Here is an 18,982-nt window from a genome sequence, read left to right as displayed (position 1 = left end):
ATAGTATTTTGTGCTTTTCATATACTCTCCCATTTACCTGGCATTTTCACCACATGCTAAGTAAAGAAAATTACCACATGTGAGCCTCCTTTTATAGCTTGAGGGACAGCCCTAAAACCACGTAACGAACAGAACCTTCATTTTTCTTTAAAAGGGTGGATATCGTCAGCAACATAGATAACTTAATAGTTGGCTATTTATTTCTTTGAAGTTATTTCACTAGATCCTGATAATCATCCCTTGGCTTTCTAGTATTTTAAGGTTTGTCTGTTATCCACTGATTCAACAGTGAATATTATTTTATGTTCTTTCAATGAATATTATGTGTTGAATGTTGCAGTGGGTGAAACAGAAACACGTCCAGCCCTCGGGTGATTTAGGAGGGAGACATATGAATTAGATAATCATTATTTACATAACATTCTAAATTATGATTAATGTAGTGAATAATTTTAATCACTTTAATCACAATTACTATTGTGAATTAATAATCATAAAAGACCATAACACAAAAGGTCCCTCTGAAGAAGTGACATTTAAGCTGAAACCTGAAAGATAAGTAGGGGTTGGGGGGTTATTATTAATTATAGCTCCCTATAAAGACTTTTGAGACTTTAATTCCTTCTCCCTCATGAAGTATAAATGACAAAAATGTGAATATCTCTGTGTGTGCTATACATATATACATATACATATATGCACATATATGTATATGTATACACACACATATATATCTGTACTTTATACACGAGTACTAATGGTAAAAAATAAACCAATGTTAGCTTGTGGTTTGGTTATTTTGATTTTTCCATCATGTTTGGCAGACTTCATGAAAGCAGATTAAGAAAGAAACTACCAAGTAGTCAAACTCACGTGGTGATGTCTTCAAGCAGCTTGGAGTGTCCACCATTTAAAGCCAAGTCTACTGGCGTGGCGCCCTCTTCATTGGGCAGAGCCAAGGCCCGAACTCCCCCCGGGAGACACAGGAGGAACTGGGAAAGCTTCGGCAGGCCCCATCTCATGGCCAGGTGTAGGAGAGACTCTCTGGGAAGAGGTGCTGAAATGAAGACAAACACAGATGAGTCCCCCTGTTTACAAACTTTGTCTCACATATTTTATCAGAAACCACATAGTAGATGCACTAAGAAGCCAGAGCTGGAAGGAACCTTCATAAGCATCTAATCCGAACAGTCCATTTTACAGATGTGGAGAGGTCAGTGACTTATCCAAGGTCAGGAGGCCGGTGGGTGCTGAGGTCAGGCCCACTCATTGCTGGTACAATGTTCTTTCCACACACTGTGGTGCGTGCGTGTATCGCTTACAATCCTGGAGTAACGCCATGCAGGGGAAACAAGCGCTAGGAGCAGACCACCCTGTGGAAACAGACACTGTCGGGGGGGCATGTGCTACTCCAGCTGGGCAGGCTCTCAGAGGCAACACTGGAAGCAGCGTCCGTTTCCACCTTTTGTCTTTGGAGGTGCTGTCTCCTGATGAGAACCTGGGACAGAAATGGGCTTCACGTGTCCAGAAGACTAGAGACTACGGTTCCCCTTGAACGGCGTCCATCCATTAGATCTGTGGGATTATTTCAGTGTTGCCAAAGCCAGCCCAGCTCCCGGTTGGTCTGTGTGTCCTGGTTTCATTGCAATGTGTGCTGCTGCACATCATGGTTGTTTCCTAACTGTATCATCTTACAGGCTAAGAGGGTCCTTGAAGTTCAGGGTCCCTGAACTTTATATTCCTAACACCCACCCTCCTGTCTGCTAAACTGAAGTCATTTGGTATTTGTGAAGGTGAATGGCAATTGACTGTCAGAACCTCAGTCCTGTGTGCATGTTTAAATTGTGTGACTTGTATAGAGTCTGTACACCTGTTTTTCTACTGCAGTCACACAGTGCCTGGAACACAGGTGGCCCGTGATAAACATTACATTTGAAATGTAAAAGAATAAACTTGCCTACATTTAAAAAAAAAATTAGGCCCATGAACTCCACAGACATCAAGACACACCTTCGGACAAGCCTAATCTTAACAAGCTAAACATGAACATTCTGACACTCGTGACCAGTTGGAAGAGGCACGTTGCAACGCTCTGAGTTACACCCACCCTGCAGGCAAGCAATGTCGTTGCTGCGCGTGGAATCTGAAAGAGGTCCAGACAGCACTGCATCTCACTGGGTGATAGGCCTGAGAGGCAGGGGCTGGTCTGTCTTTTCTCCCAGCACAGTGCCTGACACGTCTTCTGTGCTCTATAAATATTTGCTTATTGAATGAATGAATAAACGACCACTGGCTCTTTCCCTGGTGAGCACCCATGGGAGTTAGCGTTTAGTAACTATAGCAATTTGGATCCACAGCTACTGCTTGGAGCATCTCTCATTCTTAGCTCTGCCTATGATACCCCTTGACTAAACTCAGACCACAAAATACACACTCCCACACACAACTTAGACATGGAGGACAAAAACCACCTACTTCTCCACACGGCTGACTGCCCACACTAATGTGATCTTACTGTCCCATTGTCTACAGTAATACAATTTTACTATGCCATTTACTCACCCAGGCAAACGACTGACTGTCCACTGTGGGAACTGCCTTTAGGTCCCACCAACTCTTCAACAGACAGTTTTTAAGCCCTAAAACCAGAGTTTATTATACCATGATCCACACATACCCACTCCTAATCAAGCTCCCCTCCCTGCCCATCACCTCTCCCCTGCATTAAAAGACTCTCATTAAACCAAAATTCAAGTTCTCAATAAATTCCACTTTTGCCTTACCCACCGGAGACACTGCTAAGGATCTGTGGAGGTGGGGCTCTCCCTGACCATAGAGTGCAACAAACCCAGCCAAGCGGAGCTGGAAGTGCAATCCCTCTGGACACCCTTGGCCAGAGGGAAGCGGGGTGGGGGGAGTGGCGGCAGAGGGAGGCTTGACTTGGGGAGCTGAACACACATGCACCATACAAAGGGTATGTTATAGAACTGTGCACCTGCAACCTATATAATTTTAGTAACCAATATCACCCCAATAAGTTCAATAAAAAATTAAATTAAAAGATAAAAAAAGACACTGATGTCTCATGACCAAGCAGTTCCATTCCTACATACAAAACTTAGTGAGGACTGTACATCTTCCACATCAGAAAACATGCCCCCAAATGTAAAATGGTGAAAAACAGAAGTGATCTTAATGCCCACCAACAACAGAAAAACGTGTAGTAAAATCATACACTAGTATTCTAACAAAAACAAATTACAGACTCACACAGAAGAAACTAAGAAATACAATTATAATGTTGAAGAGAAAAAGTCATAAAAGAATATACAGAATACATTTCAATTAACATGGTGCTTAAAAAAGTGAAAACTAAACCACATTATTTGTGGATACATAAGTAGTAAAACTATAAAGAAAAGCAAAGACATGGTTACCATAAAAATCAGCATAATATTTCTGAAGAGAAAAGGGAAAGGTGACTAGGAAAAAGGAGGATGGTGGCACTTCTGGAGTTCAATGGCACCTGCATGTCTCCTCCCATCTACTCCCAGCTCCCTACCAGAACTCACGGCTCTGTTCAAGGTCCTCCCCAGAACAATCAGAATAGAATTTCCGGGGTGGGGTCCAAGCATCAGTCTCTCCTGAGGATTCCCAATTGACTCTGATGCAAAGTCAGGGTTGGGGTCCCTCACCTCAACTAAATACATGGTTAACAAACACTTACCTACACTTTCTTTTTACACCTCTGTCTCCTCAGTCAGCTCTTAAGATCTCTTCGATAAAAAGTTACACAAATGAATAAGAACACAAAAAAATGTTTGCGACTTTTTAAATTGATTTTTTAGAGAGAGGAAAGAAAGAGAGGGAGAGAGACATCAGTTCGTTAGTGAGGCATTCATTGGTTGCTTCTTGTGTGTGCCCTGAACAGAGATCCACAACCTTGGCCTATTGGACAACACTCTAACCAACCGAGCTACCCAGCCAGGGCTGTTTGTGACTTTTGCAAGTTTGTTTAAATTTTTAAATATTTTTTCTGTTGTTTAGTTACAGTTCTCCCGCCTTTTCCCCCATTGCTCACCCCTACCCCATCCCCCCTCAATCCCATGTCAATCCCCCCCGCATTGTCCATGCCCATGAGTCCTCTGTTCACGTTCCTTTTTTTGCCCCTTCTCCTTTATTCCCCCATTGCCTCCCTCCCCCACCTCTCGTCACTGTCAGTTTGTTCTTTATTTCCAAGTCTCCGGTTCTGTTTGGCTTTTGCAAGTTATTTTAAATTCATATTACTTGCTGCTAAGCCAGGGGACAGCCTCAAACATTGAGCAAATTATTAAAAATTATTAACATATTTAAAATAGTTTTAAAATTAAGCTAAAATATGATAGGGGCAATAATCTAGAAGCAAATAATATTTTTTAACACAAGTTAATTCAGAAGTAGTCCTATTGTACTCCGCAGGGTTTAGTAATGTTCATAACTTCAAAGCAGAGCCACTAAAATGCATTCAGCACTGTGGCCTTGACCAGTGTGGCTCAGCTAGGCGGGCATCATCCCACAAAGTGAAGGGTCACTGGTTCAATTCCTGGTCAGGACACGTGCCTGGGCTGCAGGTTTGGTCCCTGACAGGGGTGTGTATGAGAGGCAACCAATCAATGCTTCTCTCCCACACCCACATTTTTCTCCCTTTCTTTCTCCTTCTTTTCCCCTCGCTCTCTAAAAATTATTAAATAAAATCTTTTAAAAGATACATTCAACCCTTGTAAGTTTATGAAGAACAATTTTTTTTTAATTCACATAAATCCAATTCATTAAATTAAGTAAGTCCCATTCTGGTTTCCAACACCACACACTGTAACCAGAAGGGGCTCTATTTCTTAACATGACCCTTTCTCCTTTCTGTCCATCCACTTCCATCCTTCATCATTAAGCCCTTAGGATATCAAATTTTGGTTAGCATCAAAATATCTTGAGAACAAAGCCTCACATTTCTATTGATCACAGAAAGAGAGTCTTGGCCAAGCTAAAGATAACATCAGCCCCAGGCCCTCGACCCTACCAACCACACTCAGGAAACCAGACAGAACGAACAATGTCATGGCTGACGTCATGACCTGATACAACCAATGACCAACTACTCCCTGCCCTGGCCCCAACCAACCAGCAGAGCTCACAACCCTGGCTCCTTTAGCCACCCTGACGGAGGATTTCTCCCCTCTGTAACCCACCTCTTGGAGGCCATCCGGAGCTGGGTCTTTCAGCACTAGCTCACCTGTGACTCGGGTTGGCACCACTGAATTAGGCAGAACACCTAATTCTCAAGTTTTAAGTTGCCTGATCTGTAAAAGGAAAGTGAAATCTGCCCAGCCCTCCCTGCGGGATTGTCAGGGGTCAACAATAAAAACACTACTGAGACAGAGCCCTCAAGAACTAGGAAAGCCAGTGTTGGGGGACTTATCTGTCATACACATTTGTCTAATCTTTTAATACAGAAATATAACAAACAGTTGCTAAATTGATGTGTAGTGTATTTGAAAACAGATTTCCTCTGGTTATAACTTAAAAGCATAATTTAAGGGAACTAGCTGTCTGCCCAGAAGGCACGGTAATTGCATCAGCGTAAAACACCAGATGTGCCATTAAGACAAATGGGCTTCAGCCCATGCCTCAGGCAGCAGCTAGGTGCCATCAGCAGCAATTATATCATACACCCTTTCCAGACTGTGCAATGATTTGTTTCATTTGTTAATATGTCCTCAAGGCTATGATTTGTATCCACCATTCGTGCCTTCATTAGATGTTTGCTGGCAGCCTAAACGCACCAGGCATTCTCTCTGCTCTCCCCACATGCCACAGGCACCCTCCCGTTAACCCGCCAGGAACCTTGCTCTGTTTCGGCAACAAATGAAATACAATGCAACCTAATTTCATTATTGGCAAGTAAAAAAAGTGTAGACTCATCAGATCTGCCGTGGAAACGGCCTCTTGAAATCTGCAGTGTGAGTCTGGGATCAAGCACAACCAGAAAACTGGTCACTCACCTGCGAGCAGGCAGGGTCCCCTCACTGGCTTCACACTGAAAGCCCAGCTGCAGGTCCTAAGGCTCAGACTGAGAAATGCTAAACTCTGTGCAGATGAGCTACAACTTTAATTGATGAAGGAAAAAATATCCTTTCCCTTAAGTTCAATTCTGTACTGAATTCTTTACTTCTAGCAAAGCCATTCCTTAAAAATGAAAAGCAAGCCCTGGTCAGTGTGGCTCAGTTGGTTGGAGCATCATCCCATAGCTGAGGGCAGCGACTTTGATCCCCAGTCCGGGCACCGATCCCCGGTCTGGGAGCACACAGTAGGCAACTGATCAGCGCCTCTCTCTCGCATTGATGTTTCTCTCTTTCCCTCCATTCTCTCTAAAAGCAATGAAAAAAAAATGTCCTAGGGGGAAGATTAAAAAAAGTAGAAAAGCTAAAAAAGAAATGGAAGACAGAGGAAATATTTTTAAATTAAAGATTTAAAACTTCACAAACGATGCAGATTTGTGTGCATGTGCATGGCTGAGGGCTGGGAAACAATTTTACCGATTTGCCATTGGACCAATTTTAAAGAACCGTCTGTCCACCACTGGCACTTATCCAGTGGGTTACCTTAGCAACTGAAGGAATATAACACCAGTTTTAAATGTCAGAAAAGAAAGTATGGATATATTTATCTCTTCAGATACTATCCAAAGTGATAGAAGGCTAGAAAGAAACACAGAGTGTATATACGACTGCTTGAAATACGTCAAGATTTCCAAAACATATATTAAAACCCCAGAATCAGTCAATATCCATAACGTATTAATTTAAAACCCCCTTGGGAAAAGTTTTTTAAACCCTGGAAATTTGTATTTTTAAATAACTCTGTCCTTTATGGGTTTCTACCCACTGGAATTTCAGCTGACACTATTTTAAACTTGCTCTCCAATACGAAGTCTGAGGGCAGAAGAATAAAGATGGCATTTCACTCAGGCTGTGGGCCATGTCTTACAATCCAGTGTGCCACCCCCCTGACGAGGCCAGGAGCATGAATCGGGGCTGACCGACAGAGCTTCCCTCTTTTTTCCTTCTATTTCTACAGCCAGCAAATGGTATTCAAGGATAAAACCACCAGCCAAGCTCCATTTCAAGTGTTAAAAAAATCTTGCTTCTGAGTAGTGACGGATCTCTTTCCTCTATTCAAAGAAAGATAAACAGATATTTCCCCCTGTCAAACACTGCTGGCCCACACATTCCCTCCTCCTGTTGCCTAGAAAGAAGGTGATGGTTTCGGGCATGTGGCTTGAAACAAGATGTAGATGTCACAGAAATTTGGCAGTTCCCACTGAGTGTTTCGTAATGAACTGTTATTTCTCACTTAATGGCTTTTCCTGCAGATAAGAAGAAATATTATGACTGCTCTTAAATTCCTCGAGAGAACACTAAGCCATCAGGACAGCATTTTAACAGTTACTAAATAATCCCTCCTGTTATACGCGTTCTTCTGAAGTCTTCTCGGCCTCTGCATGGCTTTCCTTTTTCCCCATTAGTTCTTTAGTGTAGAAAAACAAACATTCTCCTTCAAAGGGAAATAATTTATGAAGACTCTATTAATAAAACAAAGCCTCATGCTAACCGCCCTTCTTCTTAGTAACAGCATCACATTACATAACCTATACATTAAACTGGGGTCCACGACAAGGTCCCTACTTTTCCTTCGGGCTCACTGCTCAGTACGCCGTGCCTCATGGGGCCACAGGGACTCTGCTTGGGCTTGCCCTCATCACATGGATTCTACAACTCAAAAACCATTTCTCTGATTTCTGGAGTCAAGTTGAAACCTGTTGTGGTTGCTACACCTCCTTTGATGTTACTTGCACAGTTAGGACCATACTCTAGATGTGACCTTGGGAATCAATAATTAAAATAATTAATCCTCTAAACTACCTTCGGTAGGTCCCACCAGTTCCAAGAATGAATTGTCCTTGGGGACAGCTCTCCAACCAACAATACATCTAAAGAACGAAAGTTCTTTCTGGATACATCCGCTGCGTTTAACTCTGCACCCGAGACAGCCTTGCAGAAAAGCAGTTTTTCTGATAGCCTTGCAAAAACTCAGTCGGCTTAAAACTTCCTCCCCTAAAAACCCTAAAAACTTCTTTCATTCACAGAACTAATTATAAAGGCAGGAAGAAAGTGTACCTCTTCAAACCTGACAAAGCAATCTAACACAACATTGTCTTTGTTTCACTAAACATTTTAATATTTGCCCTGCAGATGTAATTCATGGTATTGCCTTTCTTAAATGTTCTCCCCACAAGAAGAAAATGGTAACTATGTGATGGGATGGAGGTGTTAATGGATGCTACGGTGATAATCATTTTGCAGTATGTAAATGTATCAAATTAATACATTGTATACCTTGAAATTATACAATAATATATGCCAATTTTATCTCAAAAGCTGGGAAAAATGATCTTGTTTTGGTTTTATAATTGGTATAATGAAGACTTCCATCTCTTCTACAACAAAGAACTTCAGCCTATGAGGAGACCTTTAAACATATGAACCACTTTTACCTAGAGAACTACAAAAAAGTCCAAATCAGCTTTTCAACATAATAGTAATTTACTTAGGCAAAAAAAATCTTGGGTCTGCAAATCATTGCTATATATTGGTTTGCAAGTATAAATGTATATGAAAGCCTCTATATGAATTTTTTTAAGCAAGTGGGTTTTTTTCCCTCAAATCAGAAAATATAAACAGGGCAAGCTCCACCTCTTCCATTGGGAGAGAAGCTACTATGTCCCCAGGGTCATGCCATCAGTCCTCCTAGATGGCATCTGTAGTCCCTTTGGGTGCTTTTCTCAGTTATCAGCCTCCCCAGTGGCGATGGAAAGCGTGGTGCTTGCCAGCCACGTCAAGCATCTGGAAACACAAGTGAAGGAAAGAATTCAGTTGAGCAGGGAGCCAAAGCTTTAACTCAAGAGTTATCCAAGCACCAATGGACTAAAATAGAATATCTTATCCTAGTTAACCTAGTCTTCAAAACTACGTCAATCTCTGAGGAAAGATTTCTGTCAAAAAAACAAATAAGTAAAAGCCCCCAAACATAAAAAGATAAATTATGAAATTTTATTGAATAAGTATTCAGCTGCAAATTTGGGGTCCTGAGACCCTGCCAAAGCTCTTATCATGAAAGCTCCTTTATAGAAAAAATGGGTTTAATTTTACAAAACAGAAATCCAATTTTATTTATGGCACAAAATTAAATAAAACCAGGACACTTCCTTCCCTAGAACACATAACGAGGTTGCACCATGAGTAACGATGGGCAAGACGCAGGGCCAAGAATAGCTCTGCTTTTCTCTAAGAGACATGCAGTCCATTCCAACTCTGGGCTTTTTCCAGGATCTCAGTCGTCCTGATAACTCTCAGTGATTAAGGGGAAAAAGGATTTAGTATAAAATGCAAGGAAATACAGTAATGCTTCAATCAGACTTTTCCATGACAAAATCATTACAGAAATCCATATTCATTCATTAATATCCATTTACACCCTCCAATAAAAGCATAAATAAATAAATGCAAAGAGTTTTTAACAAGTGTGAATGGTGAAGCTTTACATTGTTTTTTGATAAGTATTAGAATAAATAATTACTAGGAAAAAAACTTTTTCCAATCACGACGTCCCTTCTACTAACATGTAATAAACTCCAGAGGGCCTCACACCTCAGTTTTCTTTTTTTGTTCCCATAATTCCTTTACCTTGAAGACAAGCAACATTAATGAGGTATGTAAACTAGAAAAAGATGCATTGAGCACATAAGAAATGTAAACTGCTCAGAATAAAACTCTACTAAAGAGGAGAGACCAAGATGGAGACATCCCCCCTCCCATCAAAGCAGCAACTGCACAGCTGTACACAGAGCAATTCCCTGAGAGAAATCCAGAAGCTGTCTGAATGACTCCTAAATGTCAGATGAATGAGAAGATACCCACAGTGAAAGGAGTAGGAAAGTCTGAGACACACTCTCAAAGGCCCCATCCCAACATAAAGCCATGCAATCCACAGGCAACCCACAACTCCCAGCTTCTCCCCAAGTAGCAAAGGTTTGGATCACACATCTAGTGCCCCAACTTTTAAGGCTCCCACCTGAGAGACAGGCCTCCAAGTCATCTAGCTCTAAAAGCTAAAGGGGCCTGTAAACACCCATCTTCCAGTCTTTCCCTGGAAAGGATTTGATTGCATACAAACTATTGCCTGGGGGTTCCATTTCTAATCAGCATGCACCTAGGGGCTGGCTGGACCCAGGAGCCAATGGACACCTTTCTCCTCCTCACTCCAGCTCACTCCAAAAATAAAGCCTGATCACAAGCCTCTCTCTGGAAGGATCTTGTGTACATGTCTGATGCCACTCAAGGGACAGACTTCCAGATCACCTGGCTCTGATAGCCAGTGGGGCTTGCATTCTCCAGGATGATAGTGGATAAAGCAGCAGCTAATGGCTGCTATGCACACGAACACTCACTATGGCTATCCCTCCAAAGTTCTGCACAGAAGGAGCAAGTGAAAAAAAAGCCTATCTCCTAGTTTTTCCCTGGAAGGGGTCTGACTGCATACTCTCCCAGCTTCTGCCTTCTAATCAGCCCAGATCTGGGTGTTGACTAAGATCCTCCCCTTGGGCAGGGGTGGGGGTGGCACTGGTGGGTCTTGGCAGACACTCAAGGACTTCAGGCCACTAAAAACAAAGACAGCAATGTGGACAATCACAAAGGTTTAAGAGGAACCAACAGCTTGGGCTGACTGATGAGGTTCATCTCCTACACAAGACCAGTCTGATCAACACTGGGAGAGATGACTGCTTTCTCTAATGCACAGAAACCAACAGAAAGTCAAAGAAAATAATGAAACAAAAGAATATGTTTCAAATAAAAAGATAAATCCAGAAACTGATTTTAGTAAAATGAAGATAAGTGATTTATCTGATCAAGAGTTTAAAATGGTCACAAAGATTCTCACCAAGGTCAGGAGAGCAATATATAAGCAGAGTATTTCAATGAAGAGGCAGAAAATATGAAAGAGCACCAGACAGAAATCACAGAGCTGAAAAATATAATCACCGAAATGAAAAATGCAGTAGAAAGGCTCAGCAGTACACTAGCTTAGTGGAGAACAGGGTCAGTGAACTTGAAGACTGCAGGGAAATCCACCCACTCGAGGAGCAGAAAGAAAAAGCTTTGTTAATCCTAGCCCTTAACACTGATGGTGCAGAGAAGTTCCCTTACAAGTCTACACTGCAGGTAACGTTACCTCAAGTACTACAGACTGTTCTTACAGAAAGTCTAAAACATTCTAGAAATCTTCAAGGAAGTGTTTACCACAACCAGGATTGTACTGCTTTGCCTGTAGCTTCACTTGTCCAGACCAACTGCACTTTCCACGTATGCAATCCAATATATTCCCTGTATATTGAAATCCATTTGTGTACAAACACACATCAACTTAGACTGAGAACTTAGACATTCAGACATTGTTTAGAAGCTTCACCATATGTTATTTATTTAACCACCACTAGAAACCAATGAAGTGGGTACAATTGTGCCTCATTTTAGAAATTGTAACTTTGTGGCATGAGAACTAAAATAACTTGCCCATGAGGTCTCAGAGCCAGGAAGCAGCAGGGCCAGGATTTGAACCTGGCTCCAGAGCACATATTCTTAATGACTCTGACACTAGAATTGTTCTCCCAGAGAATACAATGTCAAACCACAAAAAGGAACTACTCCATTTCCCTCTCATAAAAATACATATACCTATATAAGTGTGGCCAAGAGGTCAACAAGGACCCCTTGGTGGCATAAGTCACCGAAGACATGGATAAACCAAACATCATGATAGATGGAGGCTTGGAAAACAAGAATACATCTCGAAACAGCAATGAAAATGGCAGTAAGATGACCCTTAGCTACCTAGCAGTAACCCAGTGTTCTCCAAACATATTTGATCACATGTCTGTATAAGCAAAAACAATCAAACAGGCACGCCCGACACCCACTGTGAGTGTTACGTATGCTGAGTCGGCCCCCGCTCCTGGCTGCCCTGTGCACGAGTGATGCTCACGAGGCCCCTTCTTCAGCAGCCCTGCATGCGGCCACTATTGTCAACCCACAGATTAAATATTAGGAAACCTTCATTTATTTCTAAGTTTGGGGATGAAAAATAAACACAGCATGTGGACAACATAAATCCCATTTTGGAGACTCTTAGTTTAAGCTATTCATGTATATTTACAACATTCCACACTTTCAATCATCTGCCATTTTAAAAACTGAACCACCGAAGACTCCGAGCCACTAAGCAGAGGGAGTTGCCGGCTGACGAAGGAGCCCTGGGACTGGGCCGCCTCTGCCTCCCTGTGAGCCTCTGGGGATCTTCACTTAGGGCCTTGAGTGCAGCCACTGGTGAGGAACCACAAACCCTTTCAGTTTCTGTTAAAGTGGATCTGCCTTCTTGGTAATAAAACACCTCAAATATCATTGTTAGAATTTGTTTTCTTGAGCCAGAAAACTTAAGGAAATGAAGCTCCTTAGCCAGAAAACATACATATGTGTGTGTATGTATAGAGATATATAGATATATCTATATCTGTAGGTGTATCTATCTATATTTATATGTGTGTATACATAGCTATAGGTGTGTGTGTATATGTATGTGTATATATATACCTATAGATATAGATAGATACACATACATCAATCAGTGAAAAATTGTAACAGTGGGAAACCGTAACCCACCCCCCCATTCTTTTGACATTATTTCTGTAAGTGCTGACTCTGACTAGCATATCGCTTACAGATAAACAGCATGTTCGTATAAGAATCCTAGGAACTAACTTCAAAAGATACAGACTCTGACCTTCAGGCAACCCAGTTCCAGGAAACGTGATAACCTTTCATCGAGGACCCAGGATGCCGCGGAGCCAGGGTGACTACACCCGGATGACGCACACCGGACCATCACTTGCCTCATGGAATGCACTGTGCTCGTCTGCACGTAGCGAATTCTTCCACCCCCTCCCTCGACCTCTTCGTTCTGTTCTCCTCTCCCTCCTTGCAAAAGCCTCTGCCTCCACTAAGAGGTGGAGATGGAATTTGTGACGTAAGACCCCCATCTTCCCAGGTGATGGACTTTGAGACATGAGCCCCCCCAACATCTTCCAGGCTGCTGGCCCCTGAAAATAAACCACTTACATCAGGACCTGCCTCTTTCATAGTGGCAGGCAGCTGGACCTGCTTTTGGTTAAATATATATATATGAATGAATATATGTAAATAGACATGTATATAATGAATTAACATATGAGTATATCCATGTATATAATCCATGTGTATATATGAATATACACGTGTGTATAAATATAAATAAGGTTTCTTTGCCAGCAAACATTTTTTCCAATATACAGGAGCAGGCAAAAGTAGGTTTACAGTTATAAAAGAAGTAATACAAGAATTAATAAATAATAATACAAGAATAAACACTGGGCTTCATGTACTCACAACTGTAAACCTACTTTTGCCCACCGCGGTATGTACATAGGAGAATCAAAACAGTGATGTGTGACTCCTTAAAGGTCTAAGGATGCAACCTTCACTCATTCAATGAATACTGCTGGAACATCTGCTGTATCCCGAGCCCTTTGCTAGGTCCTTGGGGACAGCTGTGAGACACACGGACACCACCCATGCCCTCGGGACAGCCCTCCCCCACCCCGCACCATATCCACCAGCTACTACACGGTGTAGCACCCGCGCGTCAGACATGGTTTAACACTAAACTAGGCTTGCGACATCTCTCATTCAAGGTCTTAAGAAATAAGAATCAGCCCTGGCTGGTGTAGCTCAGTGGATTGAGCGCGGGCCTACGAACCAGAGGATCGTGGTTCGATTCCCAGTCAGGGCACATGCCTGGGTTGCAGGCCGGTTCCCTGCAGGCCAACTCCCAGCAGGGGACGCACAAAAGGCAACCATACATTGATGTTTCTCTCCCTCTCTCCTTCCCCTCTAAAGATAAATAAATAAAATCTTGAAAAAAAAAAGAAATAAGAATCATTCAAAGAAACAAGCAAGCGAAATATAACCAGAGACATTGAAATAAAGAACAAACTGACAGTGACCAGATGGGGAGGGGAAGAGGGATAATGGGGGAAAATAGGGGAAGGGTCGTCAAGGAACATGTACAACTTTTAGTTCAACATGTATACATAAATGTTACAGCATTTCTGTGTGCGTAGTATGTGTGTGCACATCTATGTGTCTAAACAAACACGTAATGTGTATAAAAAAAGAAATGAGACTCATCCTTAGGTGCCTGGGAGAGTTTCAGTACAACCCTGACTAAAGGAAACAAACAGAGACCCTCTGCACTGTGACCTCAGGATTCCATTCACAAAATCACACCCTTTTACCTAGAGCGGCATGTGTAATGTTATCCCTGATCAAATGTAAACCAACCTGTAACCAGGTTTTCTCAGGAAGCAGAAACCCTTGAAAATACCATTATGCAACCACAAAACCAAAGTCACGGGAAGAACACAGAAAAGCAGCAACAGTGTGTGTTGTGTTCAGTAGAACACCACAGAGCAACCTCTCCGTGCTTCCAACAAAACTATGGAATTCGCATCGCCGTAACAAGCATCTACTGAACAGTTTGGCCTCATGCCTACAATGGGCTTAAATACAGTATCATCTCTGTTCACACAGATTCCAAATGGTTGGTGTTTACAGTCTATTCAGTCTTTTAGTAAACGGGGGCACCCAGAGGTAACTCTAAAAGTTAGTACAAATAACATAGTACAAATGCTCGCAGTGACACTAACATTTTAAAAGATGTCAACACCATGGTTACACTTCCTTTGTGGCCCTGTTTCTTCTACATGTGCCCCAGAGCTGGCTGATGCTCTTCTTTGCCCAGTGACTCTCCCTGTTTGGAAACACTCTGCAATATCCCCATCTCCCAGCAAGAAAAGCTGCCAAGGGGAGTGGAGCCACAGCCCAAAGCTGCGGACTCAAGAGCCTTCCATGAAGAAAGGCCCTTCCCTCCCAAGGCAGTTTTTCACCCCCTGGAACAGAGTAGTACCCACCAGCCCCAAGATGAGCGGCTCAGGACCTCAGGGAAACCGGTCACATCAGATCAAGGCCTAGGTCAAAAGCAGGCAGGAAAAACCACCCAGGAAAGCAGACAATAAGTTGTAAGACAGATTCTGAGGAGACAAGCAAATTTTCTGGTGAAAACCCACCTTCAAGTGAAGAACTTCCCAAGACAGTCCACCCAAGGGGCAACTCCAGATGGGTCAGGGCCAGTACGAGTTCCTCATCCAAGGCAGGCAGGGCTCCCGCCGTCAGGGCAAATGGGGTCAGCAAGGTCTGATGGCTGCTGGCAGTGAGGCGATCGGCCTGGGTGACCAGCAGGCGGGCCAGCCTGCAGGCCATGTTGTCCACGTAGGTCATCGAACCGGAGTCCATGGTCACCGGGGAGTAACCTTCTGAGCAGAGGCATGCAGACACTGTCACCGTCTCCTGAAGAGTGTGGCCTACACAAGAGAGGGAACAGTTCACCCAGAGTCTACAGGAGATGCTGTCACTGTGCCCAAAGTGCTAGTGGCCATCCATTTCATGACGCAGCCTAAGCAGACTGAATGCTACAGGAGACAAAGGCAGAAAGGAAATGTAGCAAGTTACCTTTAAATGCGGCCAAGCCTGTGGGGCCAAATTAAAGCTGACTCCACCTGCTTCCAATGACTCCTGATTTTAAAGGGAACCTTTATGAGCTCTGAGCACTTCAGTGTCTACCACCTACAATTATCAGACACTGTTACTGGGTACACCTTCACCTCTTACTTCTATCCCACGCCCTGAATTCAAGTCTGTCATCTTACAGACCTTGCCCTTTTCTGCTCTACCAATTCCTTCTGAGTCACATACTTTTATGTAATTTATTTAGATGATAGTTTTACACAGTAGGATGGCGGTTACACAAGTTCATCCTAATTCCACAGAGCTCCACTGAATCTGAGTCAGAGGGGTGGGAGACTACTCAGCAGAAACATTTACATCTTTCTCCCCACTTCTGACAGCAGCATCTCAGTCTTGCAGGTATTCTTAATCATTCTGTTGGGGGGGCCACCTAGTCCTGCTATCTGTTCCTCCTCCTCACACTTCTTCCATCTTGCCAAGGTTGGTGAACTATTTTTATGCAATCCTTGGCAGAACTTCCAAAAATTAGTACCACCAAACCTCTGTATTATGATAATCATAGCTGGTCAGAAGAAAGGTTAACATTCAGCCACCACTGGCCCCCCAAAATATGGCTAATGAATGCAAGTCACTCCTGCTCCCTCTTATTCTCCAAAGCCTTTCCCCAAACATACTATTCTCAGGCTTCAAGGAACGAGAGCATCCTGGTTTGCTGAGCAAGAAATCCTGCCACTTTCACACTGACTTTTTAAAAATGGTCTTGTGTCCTTGGCTGATGTGGCTCAGTGGATCGAGTGCCGGCCTGCAAACCTAAGGTTCCCCAGTTCGATTCCCAATCGGGGCACATGCCTGGGTTGTGGGCCAGGTCAGGTCCCCAGTAGGGGGTGTGCAAGAGGCAACCAGACAAGATGTTTCTCTCCCTCTTTTTCTCCCTCCCTTCCATTCTCTAATAAATAAATCTTTTAAAAAAATGGTCTATATGCAGGCACAGAATGGAGCCCCCATCCCCAGCCTACATATGCACAACATAAAACGTAGAAATCTGTTCTAAATACCTCTGAAAGGTTACCCCAGTGAAGCTGCAACCAGGGACATTTCAGAGACAGGGACTGCCACCTGCCTTAGGAAATCTTTTAAAATGAAGGTAAAAACTTCCAAATAAGCCACAATATAATACAAAATACTGTCTTTAACACACAGGAAGTGTCACCCCACATAAAAATAGAGACAAAAGTTTTGATGTTAGAAGTAGCACTTTATTTATTCTTATTCTTTCTCTAGGAAAGGCTTCACAAAAATGTAAACTAAGAAAAGAGGGGGAAGCTCAAAGCAAGAAAAACAAAACTTTAATTTCCAAAGCAAAAGGGCAGAAGAAACAGAGACCCGTGCAAAGTGACTCTGTGTAATGAATGGAGTTTGACTTTTTTTCTTATAAAAAAGGGAGAACAAGAGAGAAGAGCTTAAAATTGCCCACAAAACAACAGATTGATTCAAGTCCAGGTGTTGGGAGCCATCCTGTCTGGTTTCAGGGGCTGTAGCCTCATTAATAGATAAGAGTCCCACGGCTAAGGCTGAGTGAAAAGGCCTTGGGGCCATGAGCCATTAAGGAGACAGAACCTATCCTCCTGGCAGGAACACGGCTCCTGCCTCCCTCACTCCACCCTGCTTGGCCCCCAAAAATGGTTGGTTAATCAATGATGGGTACGATCCCTCAAGGGAGGGACAACCTAAGCCAGGCTCAGCTGCAAAAAGGGCCATCAGCAAAGGACTTAGGGAATTAGAGAAAAGGAGCAGAAAGACCCTCACCCCTCAACTTTATCACAGCCTGAGTCCTCATTCTATCCAGAAGAAGTCTCCTAATCTCTTGGTTGCTTTGCTCCCCCTGCCTGACTCACCCTGAAAACAATGCCAGAGGCAGCTGCAGCCTTGTACTGGAATGGATGGCTCCTGGGGGCAAATCTGGCCTGAGAAAGAATGTGTGTGGCTTCCTTTGAGGCTTGCCCCATAGCCCTATTGATATGAGCTCAAAGCATAGGGAGTGAAACGCCCTCCTTCATGATACTCGCCTCAACATCCTTCCAGTGTCAGTATATCCCACCGACCCTGACCAGAGACAATCCCCGTGTTTCTTCAATTATTATGTGTAGATGATGTCAGTTTTTCATGACTGTAGCCTTTTGGACATTGATTGATGAGCTTTTTGTGCACACTAGGTATCTCCGTGTGATGTGAACTCAACAAATATGCAGGGAAGGAGGTGGTCAAGGCCTTTCTCCTCTGAGAGACTGGTCAGCCTTCTGTCCCCAAGGAGATCTTATCTTGGAGTCCCATTTCATCCTTGACAGCCGGAAGGACTCCAAGGACAGACACTCCCACGCCCAGGTAGCTGGAAGGTAAAACTTAGCACATTTCTGCAGATCTAACTATGCCTGTGTTTGCATGTTTACTGTCTACCTTCTTCCCACAAGTAATACACTACAGAAGCACTCAGAAACATTTTTCCTCCAATAGGAAGCCGATCTTACCTATGAGAAAATTTGACGGTTCCCTATATAATACAATTCAAGAGTGGGCTGGAAGACCCACAGTTAAATAAAACTGATCAATCAACAAGCAAGAACCACCAAATCCTCCCTTCCTGCAGATAATGACTAACACCTTAATTATGCTGTCGGGCTAGAGCTTGCTGTCTCAATGCACAACCCACATCCCAGAGAAAACACAAAACACTTGTATCTGAGAAGGGCTAATAGCTCATGACAACACGCTAACATGACACATTAACTCGTCATCTGTCACCATGGTGACAGATGGGATTATCTGGGAGAATTACAATGTTTTGGAATATGACCAATGTTCCAAATGTTTTAGTGGTGGAAAGAGAAAGTTCTGGAGCCTGAGACCCAGCAAGGAAGCATCTGGATGGACAGGGTGCCAGGTAAGGAACCCCAGCCACCAAAAGGAGCAAGCAAGGAGAGCAGATGCTGGGCCCGCTGGATGGACCCCAGGGAACGAGGGAGGGAGAATGAAGACACTGCCAAAGCCTCCACGCTGCCCAAGCCACCCCCAGCCACAGGACCTGGGGCTACGGGAGGTGACCCTAAGGTGCAGTGTTGCCTCCACTGGACTACAACCACAGCACACCCAGCCCCTACGTCGCTCAGGCAGCTGCAGATACAGCTGGGAGAACCTCACAGACACACACTCACCCTCTC

The 18,982-nt window shown here is 43.4% G+C and overlaps 1 protein-coding gene across 2 annotated transcripts in view; it reads right to left on the bottom strand.

The window, feature by feature from the left end:
- ARHGEF28 (Rho guanine nucleotide exchange factor 28) overlaps positions 1-18,982 on the bottom strand; it is a 281,452-nt gene that overhangs the window by 150,728 nt on the left and 111,742 nt on the right. For both annotated transcript variants that reach the window (XM_037032058.1, XM_037032059.1), the window contains exons 4-5: positions 15,311-15,604; positions 874-1,057 (exon numbers count right to left, since the gene is read on the bottom strand). In XM_037032058.1, the coding sequence (XP_036887953.1) occupies positions 874-1,057; positions 15,311-15,604 (478 nt within the window). The remainder of the gene's footprint in view (positions 1-873; positions 1,058-15,310; positions 15,605-18,982) is intronic.

This window comes from Sturnira hondurensis, unplaced genomic scaffold (genome assembly GCF_014824575.4).
Source record: "Sturnira hondurensis isolate 20B ecotype Veracruz unplaced genomic scaffold, ASM1482457v3 Scaffold0021354, whole genome shotgun sequence".
NCBI lineage: Eukaryota > Metazoa > Chordata > Mammalia > Chiroptera > Phyllostomidae > Sturnira > Sturnira hondurensis.
The sequence above is the reverse complement of the archived record's forward strand: the minus strand, read 5'-3'. Positions and strand labels throughout refer to the sequence as shown.